We start from the raw sequence: 17,915 nt of genomic DNA, 5'->3' as shown, positions 1-17,915 counted from the left end.
TTTAGTTCTATGTAATACCTTCTATTGATTTTGAACAATATTTTCATTTTGTCATGGCTCATGCAAAGTTAGGAGCTGTCGTACTTACCTTGTTTCCTGTTGGGAATAAACACAAGTTAAATAACTGAGATTTTATAGATTATCTCAATCATTTTTTTAAGACAATGTAAAACAGAATAATGTGAATCCTAATTTATTGAATTCAGTGTTCTGAGAGCTGTGGTAGCTACTTCCTGACTTCCCCAATCTGCTTTTTTTTTTTTTTTTAAAGATTTTATTTATTTATTTGACAGAGATAGAGACAGCCAGCGAGAGAGGGAACACAAGCAGGGGGAGTGGGAGAGGAAGAAGCAGGCTCATAGCAGAGGAGCCTGATGTGGGGCTCGATCCCATAACGCTGGGATCACGCCCTGAGCCGAAGGCAGACGCTTAACCGCTGTGCCACCCAGGCGCCCCCCAATCTGCTTTTTTTTTTCTACTTGAGGAGAGAAGCTGATTTGGGGTTTTCTTTTTTGTCTTGGTTCTAGCACATGCAGATGACAATCCAAGCTCTCCAGGATGAACTGCGGATCCAAAGGGACCTGAACCAGCTGTTTCAGCAAGATAGTAACAGTAGGACTGGTGAACCCTGTGTGGCAGAGCTGACGGAGGAGAACTTTCAGAGGCTACACGCTGAGCATGAGCGGCAGGCCAAAGAGCTGTTCCTTCTTCGAAAGACTTTGGAGGAAATGGAGCTACGTATTGAGACTCAGAAGCAAACCTTAAATGCTCGGGATGAATCCATCAAGAAACTTTTGGAGATGTTGCAGAGCAAAGGACTTTCTGCTAAGGCTACTGAAGAAGACCATGAGAGAACAAGACGACTGGCAGAGGCAGAGATGCACGTCCACCATCTAGAAAGCCTTTTGGAGCAGAAGGAAAAAGAGAACAGTATGCTGAGAGAGGTGAGTGACTGCTCTTTCTGTTGTTAAGACTTGCTGATGGTCTTTTTTCCCTCTGATTAGTCAGCATCTTGGCTTAGATAAATTTATATGTTCTACCGAGTTAGTGGAAGGGAATTTCTCCTTTGGTATTTAAGTGCTTCACTGATTTCTATTCTGATTTGCTCTCTTGCATGAGATGGCATTGACTGGTTTGTGTACTGGCTCAATAACTTTGTGTCTTTTTCCCCCTCTCCATTTCGTTTCTATAGACTCATTTTGTTGCTAGAAGGGCACAGAATTTTCTTTGTTACTCATCTCTTAATTTGTTCTTAGAGACACACGCAACAAAACAAGAATCGGTGTACCTATTATTTAATTTTAGAATATTACTAAAAGAAAATAAGTGGTACCTCTGTTTAGGTGTGCTTATGTAATCCTTGGCAGTAGTAATGGATGTTTGCCCTGTGGTTTCCATGGAAACTTGCCTTGCTATAAAAGATATGTAATAAAAATCATTAGCTACCATGGAGGCACAGTGAGAAAGAATGATATTGAGGCACACTGCAGTTATTTTTTATAGAGGAAACTCACACTTTAGCTGACCACTGTGACTGTTGATAATTTTTCACTTTTCTAGGTAATGATTCATTTTAAGAAAGTATAAATGAAAAATTTATCTTACATTGAATTAAAAAAAGTTGACAAATAATTCTCTATATGTGGTCAAGACTTCAGCCATTTAGATGGGGAAAAAATATCTCAGAACTGTATTAGTGCCAGTCTGAATGAAATATGAGGAAAGAAATTTAAAAAAATGGAATATTCCCCAAACAGAAAGATAGAATCTTTAAAAGGATACTTCTAAATTTGAAGTTCTGTAACTTTTCCTTTTATAAAAATTCTGAAATATTTATTTACAGTGAGATTATTTTACTTTTGATAAAGGGGAAATTCAGTGTTTTTTAAATACATGATTTTATTATATAATCAGTTCATTGAATGTTATTGGAATAAGATTAGGAAATAGGTTAGCAAAAAATTAAAACCCCAGGTATCATTATCTACTGCTGTTACATATATATTTCCAGTCATTTTCATTATTTATACGTTGTTTCTACATTTCTGTCTCTTAAGAAAATAGAGGGGCGCCTGGGTGGCACAGCGGTTAAGCGTCTGCCTTCGGCTCAGGGCGTGATCCCGGCATTATGGGATCGATCCCCACATCAGGCTCCTCCGCTATGAGCCTGCTTCTTCCTCTCCCACTCTCCCTGTTTGTGTTCCCTCTCTCTCTGGCTGTCTCTATCTCTGTCAAATAAATAAATAAAATCTTTAAAAAAAAAAAAAAAAAGCTAGAATACTAGGGGCGCCGGGTGGCTCAGTCGGTTGAGCATATGACTCTTGATTTTGGCTCAGGTCATGATCTCAGGGTTGTGTGATCCAGGGATCGAACCCCATGTCCTCAGGCTCTGCACTCAGTGGGGAGTCTGTTTGGGATTCTCTCTCTCTACTCCTTCCTCCCTGTGCTTTCTCTCCCTCAAGTAAATAAATGCATCTTAAAAAAAAAAAAAAGAATGAAAGAATACTATCCATTAGTATTGTCTAGTATCACTTTCTGCGATGATGGAAATGTTCTGTATCTGCTCTGTTCATTATGGTAGCCACTAGTTACATGTGCCTACTGAGCCCTTGAAATGTGGCTAGTGTGACTGAGGAACTGAATTTTAAATTCTTTTAAATATAATTAATCCAGAATTAAGTTTAGTTAATCAAATTTAAAGTGTCGACATGCAGCTAGCGGCTATTGTATTAGTGCAGGTATGCATAATGCAATGTCACCTGCTTTTCTTAATAATTTGTTTTGACCACCTTTCTTTCGTCAGGTTAATGTAGAGGTTTGTAATTTCTGATGAATATATAAAGTTCCATTTACATTTATTTGAATACCCTTTACTGTTGAAAATTTTATTTTCATATTAATTTTTCAGTATTATAAAACTGTGCTGCACTGAATATCCTTAACCATATATTTCTGTACATTGATTTTTGTGTTTAGGACAAATTCCTAGAAATGAATTTGCTCAAAGTGTGTGTACATTTTTAAAACCGAATAATCTTATCTTCCAGAGTGATTGGACTAGTTTATCTTCCCAGCAGCATATAATGTGTTCTTATGATTAATCTGCAGCTATGTACATGTTATGCTCTTCAAATTACCAGGCTGTAGTATTTTAGAAAATCGTTAATCAACTGCTGTGTCAAGGAACATCCTGAGTTTGTTTCAGTTTACTTTTAATTTACTTTATGGCCTGGCCATAGAACACTGTTAGAGAAGTTGTGATAATCTTACACACCATGCACAGGGAATCTGTTCCAGCACCATGAATTTTGAATGTTATGTTTTCAGTGCTTCTGTTCTGAATATTTCTACCTGTGCCCACTTATTTAAAAAAATTTTAAATTGAAGTAAAGTCGACATACTATGTTACGTTAATTTGAAATGTACAATATAGTGATTTGACAAGTCTATACATAATGCGCTGTGCTTACCACAATATTAGCTACCATTTGTCACCAGACAATGCTATTACAATACCATTGATTATATTTCCTCTGCTGTACCTTTTATCCTTGTCACTTATTCATTCCATGACTGGAAGCCTGTACCTCCCCCTCCCCTTTACCCATTTTGCCCATCCCCTCCAACCCATCTCCCCTGTTGGCAACCATTAGTTTGTTCTCTATAGGAGTGTTTTGGCTTTTTGTTTTTTCATTTATTTTGTTTTTTAGATTCCACAAATAAGTAAAATCATATGATATTTGTCGTTGTCTCACTTATTTCACTTAGCGTAATACCCTCTAGGTCCATCCATGTTGTCATGGCAAGACATCCGTCATGTCAAGTGGCAAGATCTCATTCTTTTTTATTACACCTATTTAATTTTGAGTTTGGGAGTTAATAAGTGATGAATAGTTAAGGATTGTGAAAAGCCACATTGTTATTCTGGCAGAGAACAATCAGAAAGATGGTGAATTTGAAAAACTGGTAGAAAAAAACATGAATTTAAGACTGATTTTCAAATAACAAGCTCTACAAATATCAAGTCCCATTTATGTACATAATGTGGAAAGAAATATAGGCCTTGTCAATCATAACAATACACAATTCCAGTTGCCTTTAGTAACGTAGCAACCTCTTTTTTGGTCATACAAATTAAAATTATTTAAGAGCAAGTGGAAATGATTGCTTCGGAAACAAGTGTTCTTTTTTTTTAAAGGTTTATTATTTTAGAGAGAGGGAGAGAGTGGGTGGGGGCAGAGGGAGAGAAGCAGACTCCTTAAGTGGGGTTTTATCTCACAACCCTGAGATTATGACCTGAGTGAAATCAAGAGTCAGATGCTTAACTGGGTGAGCCACCCAGGTGCCCCTGCGACCAAATGTCCAAAAAAAAAAAAAAAAGTTTAGAATTCTTGTTCTCTTTTCTGATTCTCTTATTTACGCTTCAAGACTTAAAATTTCAGTTCTTCTGCGAAGTTTTCCTTGTGCAGCTTTATACATATATGTAGATGAATCAATCATATTGTAGTATATTTATATTTACATGTGTGTTTATTCATCATTCACTTAAGTTTTTACATCAAAGGTGCATTTTTTAAAAAGATTTTATTTTTTTTTTTGAGAGTGAGACTGCAAGCTGGGGGTGGGTGGGGGTGGAGTAGAAAGGAAACTCGAGAAAAATTTTGAATCATCTGTAATTCTTCTGGGAGTGGATGCTGTGGGTAGGAACCACGAGGCGATATGACGCCAAGACCAAATTNACAGGGCTCAGTCTCATGACCTTGAGATCATGACCTGAGCTGAAATCAAGAGTTGGTCACCTGCCCAACTAAGCCACCCAAGTGCCCCCCAAAAGATTTTATTTTTCAGTAATCCCTACAGCCAATTTAGGGCTTGAACCCACAACCCTGAGATCAAGAATCCCATGCCCCTTTTACTGAGCCAGCCAGGTGCCCCCAAAGATACATTTTTTAAAAAAATTTACTTTAAAGATTTATTTATTTATTTGAGAGAGTTGGGGGGAGGGACAGAGGGAAGGGAAGATAATCCTCAAGCCGACTTCCTGCTGAGTGGGGAGCCTAACCTGGAGCCCCATCTCAGGACCCTGCGATCATGACCGGAGCTGAAATCAAGAGACGGATACTAACTGACTGAGCCACCCAGGCGCCCCACCAAAGATACATGTTTTAAAAAAATCTGTATTTTGCTAGTGTCTAACAAATACACAGTGGGTCCTCAACAAATGTTAGATGAATATGTTGAAATGCAGGTAAAAAATTTAAACCTGGAACTTGTAGAAAGGATAGTGTTTTGAGTTTTTTTTCCCTGGTATGACCACTAACCTGATGAAGGTTTGAAAACAAGTTAAACCCCAAAGCTCGTTTCGCTTATGAGTTCAGTTATACATATTATAAATAAAATATTAGCAGATAGAATCAGCATTATGATAAAATGATAATACTCTGATCAAAAAAAGTTTATTCCAGGAATGCCAGAATGGCTCAATATGTCATACATAGTTACAATTTGTATTAGGTAAAAGGAAAAGAGAACCTTGTGGTATTTGGTAGCTGTCTCAAAGATATTAGATAAAATGTTACAGACATTTTCATTGAAAAATGAAACAAAATGAATAAAAATAAGAATTGAATGTTACTTTTATGGTAAGATTTAAATAAATAATAACATAATAAATGTATATTATAAACATATTTCAAATGTATAGCCAGCATCAAGCTTACTGCGACATACTAGAAATGCCCATTGAAGTTAGAAAGAGGTCAAAGATGGTTGTGTTCATCAGTATTTAACATTATTTTGGAAGTGTTAGGTGGTACAATTAGATAAGGAAATGGAATATATAATATCCGTAACGGTAATGGAAAGGATACGGCTAAATTTTCATTACAGTGTAGATGGGAACATTAATATAAAGATGTCACTTTACCCCAAATCTGTAAATTTAATGTAATCATAATGGGAATGATTTGAAACATGCCTTAATGATGTTGTAGTTTATTTGCAAGAAGAATAGTGCAGGAACACTTGCTTAAATAGATCCTGATGCACGTATTTTAAACACAGTGTTATTGAAATGTGTGATACTGGCACAGCAATAGATAGCTAGATCATGAAACAGAATAGAATCCAGAAATAATATAGTTTTCAGTATATAATGGATGTTTTGAAATAGTGCCATCCATTTGGAAAACAGTTACATCATTGTATCAAATTAAATTCTGGATGAAATAAAGAGCTACTTTTAAAAAAAATTAAAAAAAAATAAATAAGTAAAAAATAAATAGAAGAAAATTCATGTAAAAAACTTTTAATATAATCTTGAGATAGAAAAGAATCTTTCATTGCCATAGCAAGAACCTTAAAGAATTAAACCTTAAAGAATTAAATTTGTGTATGTTAGAAAATACAGTTAACAAAAGTTAAAATGATAATTTGGGGTAAAGCTTTGTACTATATGGCTAGACTAATACATAGAGATTGTTTCTAAAGCAATAAGATGCTAGAGGCCCTTGGTATCACCTTTCCTTTCTCATTTATTCAACAAATATCTATTGAGCCTCTTATACGTATTTGATCCTGGGATAGTCATGGTGTATACATTTTTCATGTCAGCACATATGGTCTTTGCCTTCCTAGAATTTAAAAATCTGGTGGGAGACTGTAACCTGATGATTATGAACTACCTGATTGGGTGGAGTCTAATTATGTTGGGGGAGGTGATTTCTGTAAATAGGATAAGCATCTTTGAGGAGGTTCCCCTTAAGGGAGATCTGAAGAAAGACAAAGAGAAAATGTTGCTGAGCATTTGGATAAAGTCATTTTGTGAAGAAAGGTTAACAGTTTCAAAAGGCCTGATGGGAAGGAATTTTGAGGGAACAAGATGGCTAGAGGGCAAAAGTAATTTGTATAAGGTGAAGGCTGGCATCAGATGACAGGTTGAAGAGGTATCCAGGGCCAAATACATTCCTTTCATTCATCAGATATTTACTGGGCACTAACCATGTACAAAGCAGTAGGGAAATAGCAGTGAACAAAACATGCCCTCTAGGAGGCAAAGCACTTGCCTTCCATGATCCTTGCAGGTAAGGCGATTGTTATACTCAAAGTGCAAGAAGAGTCCGTTCCAATGTTTAATCAAGGGAATGTTAAGATCTGATTTGCCTTCTACAGTTTACTCTGGTTGTGTTCAGAATGAATGGGGGAGGGAGAATCAGGAGTGAACAGGGAAGTCTAATAAAGAACTTAACAGCTCTAATCTAGGTTAGGTGAGTGGGACTTGAAATGACCTTTGTATATTGTATTACTACTGGATCAAGAAAGTCAAGAAGAAGTGCAAGTTGGCAACACCAAGATATCCATAGGTTTTGTTATTTATTGGATTTTGTCTATCTTCACAAAAATCAGTATTTCATGGGGCGCCTGGGTGGCTCAGCCCTTAGGCATCTGCCTTCGGCTCAGGTCGTGAGCCCAGGGTCCTGGGATCGAGCCCTGCATTGGGCTCCCTGCTGGGCGGGAAGCCTGCTTCTCCCTCTCACACTCCCCTTGCTTGTGTTCCCTCTCTCACTGTCTCTCTCTGTCAAATAAATAAAATATATTGTTTTTAAATCAGTATTTCATCAATCTAAGACTCACAGTTTTTATTTTAACAATATGGAATTGAGTTAAATCTTACCCTTGCTGGCATTGTACTTTCGGTTGGCAAGGCAGTAGTCGTGCTGGATTTGTTTGCCTGTGCATTCACATTCATACCTGTTCCTTTTGTAACCACTATAGTTGAGGGTATGAGCATTGTTGGTATTTCTCATGTTAACTTTAATTGTTGATCAGTATGTCATCAGTAATATCATGTAGTGAACTGGCATTGAAACCATAGTTACTGGCATGGGGAAAGTTATAAAAACAGTTAAAGAGGTATATAGTTAAACTTTGGTAAAATAAATAAAAGATAACTCTTACATTCGGTATAAAATAAAAATTTTGAATGATAAAGCTTTGTGTCATAATTTATTTGGAGGTATTTCCTCCCTTTCTTTCCATTACGTAAAACAGTGATATGTACTACAATCAATGACATCTTAGATTTGATGAAGTACTGTAACATTAAAATGGCATTCATATCCAGTAGCATTTGTGATTAGTTTTCCATTTTGTTTATGGTCATGATTCCGTAGATAACAGGTAAATATTCTCCCAAATAAAAGCCAAAGAGGAAGAAAAAATAAATTTAAATTAAGTGTCATATTTAGTTTGTACTGAAATTACATTTTCATGGGACTACTTATTGTTAGATCTTATATTGTTTCCTGTAGTACTTTTCCTTTGATTAATAGAAAAGTGAAGACATTTACTGGACAGATATTAAACCCCACTGTCAAGACTTGTCTTGGTCAGTGCTTGGGGCTTGGGCATACGGAGTTTTAACAAGCTTTATAAGTAATTCTGTTATACACCAAAGTTTGAGACCCAGGTTTGAGTTCTCAGTCTCTTGGCAGAACATACCTAAGTTGGCTGTGGAATTTTTCAGATCTGCATTTCTTATGCATACCAGACATTATCTGTAGGCCAAATAAATAATATATTTCATACCTGTATATGCTTTGAATTTTAGAAATGTAGATGCTGTTGTGGTAAATAAAATATAAATTTGTTTTATTTATTTTTATTTATTTTTTTAAAGATTTTATTTATTTCACAGAGATAGAGACAGCCAGCGAGAGAGGGAACATAAGCAGGGGGAGTGGGAGAGGAAGAAGCAGGCTCCCAGTGGTGGAGCCTGATGTGGGGCTCGATCCCAGAACGCTGGGATCATGCCCTGAGCCGAAGGCAGACATTCAATGACTGAACCACCCAGGCGCCCCTATAAATTTGTTTTAAAACATTATTACATTCATGCTAGTTTTTGTGTCTATAATATTTCAATCAACAAACCTTGTTAGCATAACTGCTATCATGTTGGGGTTTACAGAAATGTTTGAGGGTAAAAGTACTAATATTTGACTAGGTTCTAGGCTAGGAATTCTGAATCTATTATATCTGAGGAATGCCTGTTTTTGTCTTTGGCAGTTGTAAGGTAGAAGCAGAGAAGATAGGAGGGAAAAAAAGAAATAAGAGAAAAAACAGAAATAGCAGACAAAGCATAGGAAGAATAAAAAAAAAGGAGATTCCAAGTTTGTTTGGTGCTTTGTACTGATTTTAGAAAATATAGACAGTTGCATGCCTTATTCAGGTTATTCTTCCCCTTTTCCTTGTGTCATTTGTGCCTGTTTCCATTTTGACAAGAAGATCACATTTTCTCAGAGTAATGCCATTACTAGAGGTGGTAAAGGGTTAAAGTATAATGATTTCTGACACAGAGAACAGCAAGGATTCTTTCTGCTTATTCTCCCCATCTTCTTTATTCCAGGAATAAAGTAAGTATAATATAGTGAGTATAGTAAACCCAGAACTTGTGTGGGGGATTGACTCTATTAAGGGGTCTCACAAGCAATCTGGAACTTCTACCCCTGAACCAAGGGTGCTGGGGACTAAAACCTGAAACTGAATAAAAGAAATTTCTGGGGCGCCTTGGTGGCTCAGTCGGTTAACCGTCTGCCTTCAGCTCAGGTCATGATCCTGGGGACCCAGAATCGAGCCCTATGTCAGGCTCCCCGCTCAGTAGGGAGTCTTCTTCTCCCTCTGACCCTGCTCTCTCTCTCTCTGACTCTCTCAAATAAGTAAATAAAATCTTAAAAAAAAAAAAAAAAAAGAAATTTCAGACGTAAGTACTACTTTTCAGTCACAAATACTCCTTTCTCTCAGTTGTGTAAGTAAAAGTTGACTTACTTTTTAAAAGAAACTACTAAAAAGAGAAAAATATGAATATTCCTAACTTGCTTGTTTTCTAACTCTAGATTAGTCATTATTCTTTGCTAAATTAATGAGAGAACATGAACACCTTTTCTGTTGTCTACCACAGTTGGCAGTATAACAAGATCTAGGTAATCCTACCTGTACTTTAATTGTTTTTGGAAGAAAAATTTCAGGCCAAAGGAGTGAAATAGAGCAAGCAAATAGAATATTCTAGTTCGTATATTTATTTGAATAGTGCATTCATTTCTATTTCCAGTCTCCTCTCTTTATTAACAGTGCATGAGTCAGAGGCCTGATGTACGCAGTGTGAAAGGGGAGTTTATCAGCTCACTGACTGCAAGATGTGTTCATAATGAGTTTTAATGTGCAGGCCTCTGAATGGAAATTTGTTACAAGTGATAGGTTTAGAAATGTCTTAATAGGAAAACTTTATGCTTGTGAATGGTTTAAAATGCATCCTAGTTCCTTAGCAGAGGAGGATTTTTTTGTTCAAATGGATTTCTGTTTTCTTTATGTTTTTCTTATATGTTTGCTAACGTTTAAAATAAAATTATTATCGTTTAACCTTAAGACATTTGGAAATCTACCTTATTTGGAATTAGATAATAGGAAAGAAGTCAGATAAAATTAGTTCACTATCTGAATTGTGAGGTATTTCAAAGAAATGCAGTTTTAATATTTTCAAGTTGATACAGAAATACCAAATGAAAAATGTAAAGTATAGGTGAAGATTATTTACAATTAGCAGGATTCATTTTATTTTTGCTTATACTTTTTAAAGTTTTACACTCATTTTATTGAATAAATATTATTAAATATCTGCTGTGTGCCCAATTCATCTTCTTGCTTACAGTGTGGAGAATAAATTAAATGTGGACAAACTGGAGGCTCAGAGGAAGCTGATGAGTTTGTTGTTTTAATGTAGGTGAGAGATTGTTATGGCCTGAACTAATGTGTTGAGATTTTGTCCTGGATTAGTGTGTTCTGGACTTTACTCTCTTCCTTAGTGAAGTGCTTTGCCCTGTGAAAATTAATTTAATTGTGGATTAACTTGATCTTCAGAAGACTTGCTTTTAAATGCTGATAGGGCTGACGTAGATAGCTTTTCCTCTTTCAGGGCTAAATTAGCTTTACTTCTAAGACTTGGCCTTTCTGGTGTCTCTGCTAAATGCCTCTGATGTTCTCCTTACTTTGGCTGTTTGGAACTAGAATTTTTCCCAGCCCCATGTGAGTTCAGGTAGTTGCTCAACTCAGAGCTCCCTGGTAGTTGTTCTGTCGCTAGTAATTGTTGTCTGAGATTGTGGAGTCTTGCCCTGTGCACGCGCACACTTAGTGTTTGGCCAGACTCAAGGGGACCCGTGTCAGATTAGACTCTGCTCTGCACATTTCCACTGTCTTAGGAATCTTATCCATTGATCTGTCTTCTGAGTTCTGCGTGACTGCTGTTTTCTGTTTGGGCTTCCTCTCCTTGCTTCACATACTGAATAGCAAGTCTGGGTCATCAGTGTTTGTTTCTCTTCTTTCAAAGGATCATAGACCTAGCTGCTTGTTTTCCAATGTCTGAAAACAGTTACTTTGTGCATTTTATCTAATTTTAAAATAGTTCACAACAGGAGGGGGCCAGTCTTCTATCCATTATGGTCAGATCATGTTGATTTTGTAGAGAGTGAGAAGTAAATGGGAAACTCATCGAAGGATTCAAAGCAGACTTAACTGTCATAATTTGTTGATGCTCTGTGAAGATTACCCTGGTGCTCTCTTGAGAATGGACAGAGGAAGTAGAAGGAAACTAATGGCTGTTGTAGTAATCTAGGGCTCAGCTGAACTGGAAACAGAGTGAAGTGGAATAATTCAAGACATATTTTGAAGATGGAACAATCCCTGCCTTCTCTTTGGTTGTGGGAAATGAAGATCTGTGGAGAATGAGACCCTGGTGTTTGGCTGAGAGGCCTGGGAGGGTGATGCCATTTAATGAGATGGAGAAGACTCATTTCTCATCACACTCATCAGATAAGGGGTTAGATTAAGTAAGAGAAAAATCATGAGCTTTGTTACGAAGAATATAAATTACCTATTCGACATCTAAATAGAGATATCAAGTGGGAAGTTGGGTAAATGAGTCTGAAATCAGAGCAGAGGGTCTAGGAATTCACTAGTGTTTCAGTTGAATTTTAAGCAATGTTATGGATTAGAGAGTTTAGATGGAAAAGAGAAGAGGGTTTAGGACTTGTCACCGGGTCACTATAGTATTTAGGGGTCTAATTTAGAAGGAAGAACCTGCAAAAGAAACAGAAGGAGCACTTGGAGAGAAAGAAGAATAGGAGAGAATGGTGACATAATAGTCAAAAGAAGATGTGTATATAGGAGGGAGTGGCCCACTGCTTTGAATGCTTCTGAGAGTTCTAGGAAGATGAGGACAGAAAGGTGTCCACCAGATTTGGCACCTTGGAATTCATTGGTGATGTGGATGAATTGTTTGAATGGAGAGGTAGAGAAAGAAATAATTAAAATCATTCAATTAAAGCAACAGTTTTCCAGTGTGTTAATAGGGAGATCAACTTTGGGAGACTGTTAACTATAATCCAGGCAGAATCTCTAGGAGGGCTGGAGAGCCTGGGTGCAGAAGTTATATAGCCAAAAACAGTCTCAAATCCATCATACTCCTTTTTTTGGTTTGGTGGAAACAGTGCTGCTCTTGGTGCAGAGCACAGACCCAGCAGCCTGTTCGGCTGACACCACGGACACTACGCACTACCCTTAGAACCTCTGCCATTTCCTGAGACTGGGAGCTTGAGGTAGCTGCTGCCTCTGCCACTCATTGCCAGAGCTGTCACTGTTCGTGTCCCCAAGTCTTCTGTTAAAAGATTCTGATTCATCATGGAACATTGCATCAACAACTGGAGATGTACTGTATGGTGATTAATATAACAAAATAAAAATAAATAAATAAATAAAAAATTAAAAAAATGATTCTGATTCAAAGTAAGTGATGTATGTGTCTGGTTGGGGAGATTAGGTTTTGTGTCTGGGCTTTAACTGCAAGAAAGCCTGGGGAAAAAAGTATGTGGCATTTTTAGCTTTTATTGTGGAAAGAAGACTGTCTTAAAATGTGGAATCCCCAAACATAGAAGGGAAATTAGATATCATGGCAAGAAAAAGTGATAGATGGCCACTACAAGGTTAGATAAATAGATTTTGCAGGTTATCCATGGAAAGGTAAGACAGTTGACTTTTGAACAATGAGGGGGTTGGGAGCTGACCCCTGTATAGTCGAAAATCTGCAAAGAATGTCTGACTCCCCCAAAACTTAACTACTAATAACCTACTGTTGACTGCAAGCCTTACTGATAACATAAATGGTTGATTTACACATAGTTTGTATATGTATTATTTACTGTATTCTTTAGGTGAGCTAGAGAAAAGAAAATGTTATTAAAAAATCATAAGAGAAAACAGATTTATAGTACTGTACTGTATTTATCAAAAAAATAATACATATAAGGGCGCCTAGGTGGCTCAGTTGGTTAAGTGTCTGCCTTCAACTCAGGTCATGGTCCCCAGGGTCCTGGGATGGAGGCCCTAGTTGGGCTCCCTGCTCAGTGGGGAGTCTGCTTCTTTTCCCTTTGCCCCTCCCCCCTGCTCATGCTCTCTCTAATAAATATAAATAATAAAATCTTAAAAAAAAAATACATGTATAAGTGGACCAGCACAGTTCAAACTCATGTTGTTCAAGAGTCAACTGTACTTGAATCTGTGGGGTGGGGGAAGGGCTACCTTGTATGGTTGGTGTGCATGTTATTCAGCCAAACAAGAGCTTCCTGCTGATGGAGCAAGTGAGGCCTAAAACTCAACCAGTGTTTCATGATGAGTTTGCATCTACTCCAGAGGGGTTGCTTTTTTTTCTAATTCATATTAAGTTTCTCTTTGGGCTGGTGGAGTCCCTGGAATGGGGCTATAGAACTGAGAAGAGTTCCAGGGATGGAATTTAGAAAATGTCTGTCTGTGCTTAGGATAGGGGAAAGGACAAAGAATAAACCTTTCGAGCTAGGATAATTCTTTAATGGAAGGCAGTCGAAAATTTTAAAGATGTTCTTCCCTTACTCTCTCTATGGTTTTAAAAAAAAAAAAAAGCTATTACATGGAGTTCAGAAAGGATGTGGTCTGACAACAGCTATTAGATTTAGGAACACGGAGGTCCTGTATTTGATATGGTAGAAAGAGTCGTCCAGTAGAGAGGTGAAGAAGAAAACTAGCTGATAATTTATTCATTTTTTCAGTCTTTCCTTCATCCAGCAAAAGAAGAATGGATATGGAGGAGAAATTATTTTTAATGATTGCTTACATGTCACACAGTGCCTGAGAAATACAAAGGACAATTTTGCTCTGAAGGAGTTTACAGTCTGGTATGTTAGAGAAGATTATTCCAAATACAATGTAGTAAGTGTTAGAGGAGGGCTATGTAGAAGGTAGAGGAGGTGTATGTAATTCAGCACAGGAATAGAAAGGGATTCAAAGATTCCCTCTTTAAAGAGCCAGTTCTTGAAAGTTTGGTAGCCATTTGTTATTCATTCACTCATCATTCATTCATATGTTAGAAGATACATGCTATGGGAGAATGAAGAGTAGAGTAAGGTAAAGGGGAAAGGACATGTGGGTTCTTTTTTGTCAGTTTTAAGTTTTAAAATAAGGTATGTTGTGCTAACGTTAAATGTTAATTTTTTAATGAAAAATTTCAAACCTATACTTATCACTCAGATAGACCAACTACCAAAGTTTTGCCACACTTGCTTCATGTGTTCTGTTTTCTCCTCCTTTTTTCACCAAAGATTTTAAAATAAATTCCCAACGTGATGTAATTTACCTCTACAGACTTTAGTATGCATTTCTAAAATATATGGGGACATTTTCTTGTATAACCACAGTGTGATTATCACAACTCATAAACCTAATAATCTTTTTTTTTTTTTTTAAAGATTTTATTTATTTATTTGACAGAGAGGGAACACAAGCAAGGGGAGCGGGAGAGGGAGAACCAGGCTTCCCACAGAGCAGGGAGCCTGATGCGGGGCTTGATCCCAGGACCCTGGGATTGTGACCTGAGCTGAAGGCAGACGCTCAAAGACAGCCACCCAGGCGCCCCTAAACCTAATAATCTAGAAGAGACATTTGAGTGAAGACTTGAAGGAGACAAAGTCCTCCCCATGAACTGATGAAAGAGAGTTTAGGCAATGGGAACATCTTGTGTAAAGATCCTAAGGACTAGGAGAATGCCTAGAGTAGTTGAGGAACAGCAAGGAATCCAGTGTGGCTGAAGCATGGTGACTGAGGAAGGAGTGGTAAGAGATGAGGTCTTGTAGGCTACTGAAGGGACTTTGACTCTGCTTTGAGTCAGATAGGGAACCATGCAAGAATTTTGAGCAGAGAAGTGACAAGATTAAATTCATGCTTTAAAGGTCACTCTGAGTGGTCTGTTGAGAATAGACTGTAGGGGAGCAAGATAAAGGGTGGGGAGCCTAATTTGGAGCTTGTTGGATTTAAAAAAATATATATATAGTTATATAAATATAGTTATATAACTATATATGTAGTTTTTGTTTTGTTTTAAGATTTATTATGTTTGAGAGAGAGGGAGGGAGGGAAGGAGAGAGAAAGAGAGAAAGACATGCTGGGGGAGGGACAAAAGGAGAGAGAGAGTCCCAAGTAGACTCTGGTGAGTGTGGAGCCTGATGCGGGCCTTGATGCCATGACCCTGATCCCGACCTGAATTGAAACCAAGAGTCGGATGCTTAACCAACTGCACCACCCAGGCGCCCCTAAAAGATACATTGTTGTTGGTGGCTTACTCCAAGTGGTAACAGTGGAGATGGCAGGGAGTGCTTGCATTTTGGATATGTTTCGAAGGTAGAGTTAACTAGATTTCCTGATTGACTGTGGCATGAAAACGAAAGGAAGGCATTAAGACTCAGGTGTTTGACCTGAGTGACTGGAAAGAGGGAGCAGGCTTTAGAGCACCACCAAGAGTTTACTTTTGTGCACGAAGAGTTTGAGGTATTTGTTAAACATACAGATGGGATACCTTGTTGAATATTGAAGGCTGGAGTTAGGGAGAAAAGTAGCAGAAAGGGTGGTGTATATTAGTAGTGGTTTGCATTATAGTTTCAGCAGCCAGCTGGTAAATGTGGATGTTAAAAGTTACTGGTTTTTAAACTGTTGACTGTTCAGAATTTAGAACTTTTGTCAGTTCAGTGGCACTACTCTTTCAGGAAGAGTCAACTCAGTGAAATGTGTGGTTCTGTTTTCTCTCAAACCATTCTCCTTGGCCAGGGAGGAATGAATAAATTAGGTGAGAGGTATAATTAAAGTATTATACATTCCTTTTATTATGGTTGAATATAGTTCAGATGGAAAGTATTCATCTGTGTATTCCCTGAGATCACTAGAAGCTAAGTCAGGGTACTTTGGAAATGTTTACTGATTAAATCAGAGACTTTCACAAAATCTGACAGGAAATAGCCCGAGGTGGTCTGATAACTTTACTGTGACCCTTGAAGACCCTAACTGTGATATTACTACCATTGCTTCCTTTCTTCCTGATTCTGAACTCACTAAAATTTAGATGAAAAAGAATAGTTATGTTTTTATGACATTTCATAAACATGAACAACTATCTTCTTTTTTTTTTTCTACTTGTCATCCCACTAGAGAGAGATTTTCATCACAGGTAGCCAGGTTGTTAGTCTGGGGCAGATGCTATAGAACGGATGTGGTTACCACAAATGTTTTTAGTAGCTTTGCGCAATGCAGACTGATTGTGACTGCTTTTTTTGTTTGTTTGTTAAGATTATTGGTCAGAGAGAAAGGAGAGATAGCACAAGTAGGGGGAGCAGCAGGCAGAGGGAGAAGCAGGCTCCCCGCCAAGCAAGGAGCCCAATGTGGGACTCGGTCCATGTCTTGAGCTGAGGGCAGATGCTCAACTTATTGAGCCACCCAGGCGCCCTAATTGTAACTGCTTTTATTTCTCCTTTTAAAAAGGGAGTATTTCTGTTCTCCCTTTTGGACCATTTGGAGTTCTGATTTATATGTCTTAGAGTCATGTGGAAAATTGACACACCAGTCTGGGGTTGTGTTGTAGTTTCCATCTGTTGTACTGATTTCATCTGTGTGACTAATTATAAATAACTAGGTGTTCACAGACAGGGACTCTTTATGCCTGTCTGTTTGACCCTTATACTTCCTTAGCCTGAATGCAGCCTGTGGGTTCTCTGATCCTCTGGGGAAGGTCTGGTGGACAGGGATCAGAGTGTCTTGTAAGGCTGGGGTAATCACCCTGTTTACACAGTTACTCCCTCTCCCTGTCCTTCTCTACCCTCCCTTTAGGAAAAAACAAGAGTGAAAAGGAGGACACTTACTCTCTTTTTTGCTTCTGTTGTATAGGAGATGCATCGGAGATTTGAGAACGCTCCTGATTCTGCCAAAACAAAAGCTCTGCAGACTGTTATTGAAATGAAGGTAAGTAAGAATCTACAAAGAATCTTGTGAGTCAGTTTATACTTTTAAGTTATTACACATTTTCCTGTGTGAGTTTTAGAAAGTAGTATGTAATAATATTTCACTTATTTTGTAGATTGAGAAGACATAGTAAGACAATGAAAATGACAGTTTAAAAGAACTTCAGTTTTCTTCTCTTCTAGCTATAGATCATAACTCAAAGGACCAAAAGGCTTTGGACAAAAAGCTCTGGACCAAAAAGGCTTGTCCAGAATTTTTAAAATCAGCTATGGTTAAACCTTTTAAACTGAGGATCCCTTTATTCTCTTAAAATGACAGGCACATCCATTCATTTTTAGAAAATGCCTGCCTAATACTAAGTCTAGTAACCATAGTTTGTCAGTTGTTCTTTCAAGTAAAACTGATGTTCCGTGAAAAAGGTACCGAATGCAGGTTGCAACTCAAAGAGGCACACAAGTACTGTCGTACTTCACTGGGCACAAATGCCTAGTTCCTTCCCATTTCATCACACAGAATATTAAAAAGATGTGGTCCTAAGGGTTGCGATTAATTACAAG

The 17,915-nt window shown here is 37.6% G+C and overlaps 1 protein-coding gene across 12 annotated transcripts in view; it reads left to right on the top strand.

The window, feature by feature from the left end:
• ERC1 (ELKS/RAB6-interacting/CAST family member 1) overlaps positions 1–17,915 on the top strand; it is a 536,559-nt gene that overhangs the window by 93,876 nt on the left and 424,768 nt on the right. For all 12 annotated transcript variants that reach the window (XM_019793501.2, XM_034645665.1, XM_002914100.4 and 9 more), the window contains exons 3-4: positions 528–944; positions 17,284–17,358. In XM_019793501.2, the coding sequence (XP_019649060.1) occupies positions 528–944; positions 17,284–17,358 (492 nt within the window). The remainder of the gene's footprint in view (positions 1–527; positions 945–17,283; positions 17,359–17,915) is intronic.

The sequence above is a fragment of the Ailuropoda melanoleuca genome, chromosome 16, assembly GCF_002007445.2.
Source record: "Ailuropoda melanoleuca isolate Jingjing chromosome 16, ASM200744v2, whole genome shotgun sequence".
NCBI lineage: Eukaryota > Metazoa > Chordata > Mammalia > Carnivora > Ursidae > Ailuropoda > Ailuropoda melanoleuca.
The sequence above is the reverse complement of the archived record's forward strand: the minus strand, read 5'-3'. Positions and strand labels throughout refer to the sequence as shown.